The 7,812-nt window shown below is 36.9% G+C and overlaps 1 protein-coding gene across 2 annotated transcripts in view; it reads right to left on the reverse strand.

Annotated features, from left to right (window-relative positions):
* The window catches only part of DOCK9 (dedicator of cytokinesis 9), a 76,341-nt gene extending 72,299 nt beyond the window's left edge, over positions 1–4,042 (reverse strand). For both annotated transcript variants that reach the window (XM_066545137.1, XM_066545136.1), the window contains exon 1: positions 3,937–4,042. In XM_066545137.1, coding sequence (XP_066401234.1) covers positions 3,937–3,966 — 30 coding nt within the window. In that variant the 5' untranslated portion in view covers positions 3,967–4,042. The remainder of the gene's footprint in view (positions 1–3,936) is intronic.
* Positions 4,043–7,812: the final 3,770 nt, after the last annotated feature.

Consider the following 7,812-nt stretch of genomic DNA (forward strand, 5'->3'; position numbering starts at 1 on the left):
GAGGAAATTAATGAAATTCAGGTGAGAAATTTACAAGCAGCCATGAAGAGGCACAAGCTTGGATACAAGAGTATCCAATGGATATAGTAATTTACTGTTACAAAGGAGATGGCTCTTCCCACCAAGAGGTTAGAAGAGGGAAAGCCTTGAAAATCTGTCAGCATTGTTGTGACTGAGAGTAGCAAGAGATGTTCCAATGGGTGGCAGAAAAGTGGTTCTACCATCACAATTAACAAACAGATTGTATAGGCAACAAAATGAAAAAGAGGACAAAAATGCAGCTAAAAATGAACAGACTGAAAAGCATGAACAAAATTTAGACACCCCACTTACTAAGAATGAAAGCAAATTCAGGGATGCCAACAGCAAAACATGTCTCCAAACACAACAGGTCTGCCCCTATAAACTTGTTGAGAACAAGGTAGGGAGTAACCTTATAGGTGAGCTCAGTGCAGAAAACTCAGAGCTTGAGCTTGTGAAAAGCAGCTGAAACAATTTTCAAGTGGTAAATTTAAAAAGACCCAATATATGGAGATGAACTTGCTGATTAAGAGCTCTTCTGGTAACTACAGAAAAGTAAATCTTGCTCTTATTTAGATATAATAGCACAAAAGAAAAAAAAAACTTGAAAGAAAAAAAATTACAAGCCAACTTTTTTGGATTTGAAGCTCTGCACAAAGCAGAACAGAAATCATGTTCTTATGAAAAGTAAATGAACTGCTATCAAACATATATAAAAAGAGAGAAAATAGGTTTCATAACCTCAGCTAACCACATTTGGGACAACAGCAAATGCAGTTAAGTGGAAATCTGGACAGGTTCCTGTAACTAGATAGCTGGCTGAGGAACAATCCTTCAAACTTTATGAGCTTTCCAAGACTGAAGTATTTTCTGAGCATTTTGAGCATTCTTGCTCAAATGTTTCTTTGGTAGTGATTTGAGCTTAGAGCTGCTTCTGACAGCATGTTTAGAGAACAGTCATACCTGACAGAAAAATAGTTATTTTCCACTTTTGTGTTGTTTTTTTCCCCCCTTCTCTCACTAGACAATTTTAATCTGAGGAAGAGAAAAAGAGAGGAAGAGAGGAAAGCTATATGTGATCCAAAAAAAGCCAGTTGCTGTGCTTTTTCACTACTGATATGGACTCAAAATTAATATTGGTGCTCCATTAATAATAGCTTCTCACCCCTAATAAATTAACTTTCAGTTATCTAACTGCATTACCTGAAAAAATCCAAATCAAGCACAAATATTTCTTTCCAATTTCTCTCTAAATAATTTAAAATTTAACATAAATTCAGGGGTGGTATCATCAATGGTGCTTTTTTGAAAACACACAGCTTCTTCTGTAATCTTCCAAAAATTCTAAAAGTGATATCTAGTACTGCAAGCTAAGTATTTCCCATGCCATTTTAAGTGCTAGTTTTAGGGCCATGCTGAACAAAATAGCCTTACTCTTAATGTCATTATAAACTAGCACTGCTGGGCTTCCTTTCCAGGCAAGGGTTTTCAGATTGTAATCAATTTAACCTAAGTTTGAGGAAGAACTTTGTAAAGATAAAAACTGAATGCTCTGAAAGGAAATAGCATGAACAGGTTTCTAGGCAATGGTAGGCATTTCCACCTATAAACAGTCCTAAGTGTGTTTACAGATAGTTCTAAATGCTCTAGTTCACTATTTAATTTTTTTCTTGAAGGGGATGAAGCCATTATCAAACATTTGAGCCATGGCTTACCCAAGAGCTGCTCAGACACTGAGTGACAGCCACAAGATAGAGGAATTTAAAAAATACATGTGAAGCTGAATGGCAAACACAGAAAATATGCCTTAATATTTTTTTTAATTATTCAAATGATACTGGCAACTATATAATGACTAGTGATTTCAAACCTGTAAATATGGCTATGGAAAACTGAACAGGGTTAAAAGGTCTAACTTTCAAATAAAAGCAATAAGCACTTAAGAATTTTCAGTTCTCTGACTTAGAAATATTTACTTAATATATTGAATGACAGATTTAAACGTTTTGTGTTGTTGAAAATAAGCTAGATAGATCAAAGTAGTGCAGAAGAGTCCTGTGTACAACAAAAATATTTGGACTTAGTTTGTGCCAGCAAGTCTTCGAAGGAAATAAAAGTTTGATAATACAGTTTGATAGTACAAACCTGTCTTCATGTAAATCACATATAAAATGAGACTGCCAAAACTGGGGGAACCCAGAAAACTTGTTCAGGTATTATTCTGATGAAGGATAAAGAAACAGGAAAACTGACTATATTCCAAAACTATGACTACTTGAAGAAATCTTCCAGTGTAACACACACTTTAATGCCTGCCTTGATGAAAATCTGACCACAGAACTCAAAAAAAGGATGACAAAAGCCATCATGATTTATGACAAATTGCAGTCATTCCTTTTGAAGGATGAGACTGAGCTATGGACTAGCTTCATTCATACAGGCCTGAGGCTAGGAATTGCAGGAGGTCACTAGAAATAGCAGTTAAACACTTCAGCCATACCCCCAGAGTGCTCAGACAAAATGCCTGAGGATATTCTTGATGGCTTTGTTTCTTCTCCATTGATAATTCAGAGCGGCTCACTGGAATGACCCTGGTAAGTGAACCAGTCGATCAGATAAGGGCACACTTAGCAGAAGTAACCTGGATTCCTCTTGATCTGTGATACTGAAGAGGCACACTGCAGAAGGGGATTTTGGTGGTGTAGCCTACTCATGTTCTTCAGTCCTGAAGCCAACAGCAGGTGTAGGGTATCATCCTGAGAGATTCTGTATTCGAAACTTGTCTCAGTACAACTTCCTTTTCAAGAAGTTTTACTCCTATAAACTTCCATGTATGGCTGGGAACACATGAAGCCCAAACTCCTCTCTAAATAACTGTAGCTTCCCAAAACTCAAAAATTTTAGCTGAGAGTGGGAAGACTACAAGTAGAGTTATTTGTGTCAGAATCAAAGAAAAAGAAGTCCCCAGACTGTATTAAAAAGAGAGTCCAGCTGCATTCAGGTAAACACTCTATTAGGCCAGAGAAAATTAATTACAAATTCAAGATGTAATTTATAGGATTTTAGATGTCCTTCTGTAGAAATATACCAACTCATCAACTTTCCCCACAGTAAACAAACTTAGCTTCAACTGCTTGGTTGAATAAAATTAATTTACAGATTGTTCAGATGTCTGTATACTTTTCAAATAGACATTTTGATTACAGGTATGGGCATGTGGACAAGAGACTTTCCTCACTATTTACTCCAACCCCAGTGTCTAAGATGCTTGGTAGTTATCCTAACAAGATCTACAAGAAGATTTTTTAAGAAGTGTACTGAAATAAACTATTTATTTCTATAAACATCGTCATTAAAAAAATATAACAAGATTATCACAAAGTTTGGTTCAGTCTGGCTTAATCAAGTCAGAAACTCTTATGTAAGGGGTATTTTGTTAGAACACAGTTTTGGCTGGGATGATGCAACTAAGAGTAGCAGACTGCATTTGAAGAGGTTCATGTCTTTCACTATTAAGAATGGGGGGAAAAATCAGTTTAAGAATTAAAGAAAGCTGATGTTTTTTTAAACAGTCATCACATAATTTCCTACATTGGAGAGGGACGGGGAATACAAGTGACTGATCATTTACTTCAAAAGGCAGTAAAAGTGTTGAGTTGCAGAAGTAGATCTTCTAATATGGTCTGATGAGGAAATTGTGCTATTTCTTCTGTACCCAAAAGAGTTAATCAAGCAGGGTAATGGGACTCACAGCAAAGATTTTGTGGGGATTTTTGAAGCTAAAGAGAGTTAAGAAACAAAGAAATAGGAAGTTATCACCTCATGGCTCCTACTCCTAAAAACCTGTGGTAAAAAAAGAAACCAACTCCAAACAAACAAAAACCCCCACAACAAAAACAGGGTGGATTAAATTACCTGGAAGTCATCATAAGGGAACAGTAGCATCTCACGTAGAGGATCATTCAAAATCTGTGTTTTCCTCTGAACAATGACATTTTCATAGTCTATCGGTTCTATAAGCTTTGGCTTTGCCTACAGGAAAAAAGAAAAATCAAAATAAATTCAGGTATATTGAGGGAAAATTACAATTATTGACTTATTCTAGAAGTTACTCTTTAAAAGATTGGCAGGATTATATTGCATCTCCATAAAAAACATACAGTATTCAAAATGCAGACTTTGTCATGTTACACCATATGGGGAAGTGCAAGTGACAATTAGAGACAAGCATGCTGATTGCCTTAGAACTATTTCACAAAATCCAGTAAGCCAGAGCTTATTAACATAATCACATATGTATTCTCACTGCAAAAAAAATTATAAAAAAATTACTAGTCTCTTATGTTGATGGTTGCCTTTGCTTGATATAGCCCAGAAAGCTCTGATTTGGGTTTAAGAGGAATGAAAACAACCTTAGCTCAAAGACTGAGCTGTGTTTTAATTCAGCAGTAACCTGCAGCAAGGGCAAGCTAATTGACATTCCTCCTTCTTTCTATTTTTTTTTTTTTTTGCAAAATTCCCATAGGCCATCTACTTCCCTCCTAATTGCACATGTAGCTTTCCTCAGTAACTGTGCATTGATTCCACATTAAAACCCCTTTCCACAAATGAGATATTACAGCTGCCCCTGCACAATCAGACAGAGAAAAGCCTTCACCCTGCCAAGCATTCTGTTAAGTGGTCAGATGGCAAAGCAGGTTCAGACAGAGCTCTGAACAAGGCAGCTCTGCCTTGGAGTGTGCAAACTAATGCAAAGATGGGGTTACAATCCAGCTTGAACTTTCTGCAACTGAAATTCAGCATCACAGTAACAGACATAAAATTACATTTTTTTTACAAGTAACAATTACAAGAGACTTTACTAATTATACTTTCTCAAGATCAGTGGTACTAATTTATAGTACCACTGATAACTAAAGATAATTGTAGCAGCCAGACCAACTTCTGTCATCATTACAGGTAAAATAACAAGATAATCTTTATATATTGTTTTATATTACTCATGATAATAACCTCCCAAATTCTAATTGTCCTACACAGAACAAACATCTCTATCAGTAACTGCTGTTAATCACTAGTATATTAATAATATTCCTGAGAAACCCAACAGGTGTTTTCTTCATCCAAAAGTGAATCAAATAAATTTGTTTGTCAAGGAATTAGGAAAGCTTTGGTCAGAGAAAGTCACCAAAGTTTTCAGGGTTAGTTCACAGGCTATTTAAAAGCTATTTGAGATTCCCTCATATGTACCACACAGTAGTTTTATTGGCAAGAAAAATATGGAAACATAACAAAACATAACAGCTGAAGAGGCAAAAAAAAGCAAAGTCTGGAAAAATCTACCCAAAATTATGATCAAAATGTGGCTTTGTTAAGAAAAACAGCTACCATTTACAACCACACAGGAAGCATTTACAAGAAGTTCATTAGCTATATGACAACATACTCAGCACAGACCAAAACTTCTAAAGCCATGATTATTATGCTGTGTTTGACATCTTTCTGCTCAGATGAGATGGAGAAGGGCTGTTCAGTTCACTCCATATTGTACTCTGACACATTTGGAGAGCTTCTCACCTGAAGCCCAGCTACTGCCTCACCTTCTCCTGTCATTCATGAACATGAGTTATCACAAAGCCAAGAACTAATGTCAGTGTCCATCAGAAAAGGCTTAAGTTTATGTCATGCACCCTTCTGCAGCTTAAATGGTTGGACAATTAGCTCAGAAAAGGCATATACAACCTAAGAAAAGATTACGTTTCCTCTAATGTACTAATTTACACAAAATATTTTGGTTCGCAAGTTCGCATTTGAGTGCTCAGACTGCTGCAGTGAATCCCAAGCTAATGAAATTATGTGCTCCACACTTCCTTAACACCTTGTCCACCCAACTATTTGAAACATTTCCTACACAGTGTAAAATTACCCCTTCACAAAATTTCAGATTGAGCAGCCCCACTCCAACAGATTGTCATAACCAGCTCTGATTCCAAATAAGCTACAGTAACTTCACCTCTTCCAACTCATTCACTAAGGCAATAACTGTCCTTTACAAATTTTCTCCCTTAAGCACAGAGAGAGATATAACAGAATACAAAGAGCATTTCAACCTTTACTGGTCTATAAGTGAAGTACAAGGCAACACATCATCAGCCAGAAAACAAAACACCCTTTGCTCACCTTTCTCTCACTTTCAGTGACAGGTCTCTCTCTACCTATCCAGGCAAGCAAGACGCCCACCTGCCAACCACTGAGCTTGAGCTCTTATGCAATACACTCTTTCTTACATTAAAGAAAGGTTTAGAGACTACTAGAGTAACATGGCCCAGTCTCTCCTTTTGGTCAAGTTTGCCTTTCTCATGTGACCACTCCTTCTCAAGAGTTTCTCATGAGAAATTATACACAACATGCTGTGGTGACAGGTTGGTTTGAGAGTGGTACAGTATGACTGACCTTTAGGAGAAACAAAAATAAATAATGCAAATTAAACTGTGCAGAGAGAGACCATTTGATTTGTGTGGACAGTCTCTGCAGTTAGCTGAGAAGGTCTGGCTTCACAATTGCTTAAAGCAATCAAAAGCAGGGCTGACACCAGAAGGACCCTTCCCCTCTCTCGTGGCATGTTTCTGAGAAGTGGCCTTCTCACACAAAGACCAGCAGCTGAGGCAGAGCTTTTGTGAGAGATTAGGAGGTGATCTGGTTTGAGAGAATTCCTTCCAACCAGGGGCCTTCCAGTCAGATTGTCTGAAATGCTGCTCAGACGCTGTGTGACCACTTGGAGAAACTTGGGGAGCTTTTCAAAGGAAAGAATAAACACATGCTTGGTCAACAGTGTCAGAAAGCTCACAAAGCAGAACAGCTACTATCTGAACTAGCAAGTGGATAGATGGCAGCCCCAATTCCACAGCCTGGTAGCAAGGGAAAGCTGTCATCTCAAATATATAATGGCTTTTACATGGTGCTGCACATGATCAGCACTCTCATCCACTTCTCCCAGGTACTGAAGAACTATGTCCATCCTGTTAATTCTCTTGGGAAGGTGAGAGGTGAAGATTGGAAGAAAGCTAGCTCTGGCTTCTCTCATTTTAACAGCAAAACCAGAGGAAAGGGATTACTTTTAAAGAAAATGCAACTAAAATTATTTCATGGGCATGCAAACACATACACACACTTGTCTAGCACAGCTAATTCAAAACCCAAAAATGCAGCTTTAAAAATCATCCAATTAATTGCAAATGCCTCTCTTTGCCCTGTAGTCACAAAACTGGCTTACCACAATTATAAAATTCATGAAAAGGAATCTTAAAAGAATATAAGCTTTGCTTACATTTTGTTTGCATGCTGTAAATACAAGATTAAAAGGAAAAATCCTCCCTCATGAGAAGCTTTTAAAGAATCTAAAGCTCACTGAAGCTGAGGTCTTAAATACAGACTTCTCCTACTTAATCAGTGAGGTACTTGATTTACAGAAACATCATTTATGTAAAAATTAATGAAGAATTTTCTTCCTTGAGCTTCTCCTAAATGTTACTCATTTCTTTCTTAGTCATTTGTCAGATTCAAAAGGAAAAGGATGTTTTATCAGTTTGAACCAGATATGAAAAAAGAAAACAATAAACAACACACTGATACTGGCATTTAGCCAGACATAAAACAGCACAAGGAAGAAGATTCTCTCTCAGGCTCTTCTACACTTTAAAAAAAAAAATCTGGTCTATTGCTTCATGTAATATAAAAGAAAATATGATGGGTAGTTACACAATTGTTAAATACGATTTATGGACCAGCAGA

This window comes from Molothrus aeneus, chromosome 2 (assembly GCF_037042795.1).
Source record: "Molothrus aeneus isolate 106 chromosome 2, BPBGC_Maene_1.0, whole genome shotgun sequence".
NCBI classification, from domain to species: Eukaryota; Metazoa; Chordata; class Aves; order Passeriformes; family Icteridae; genus Molothrus; species Molothrus aeneus.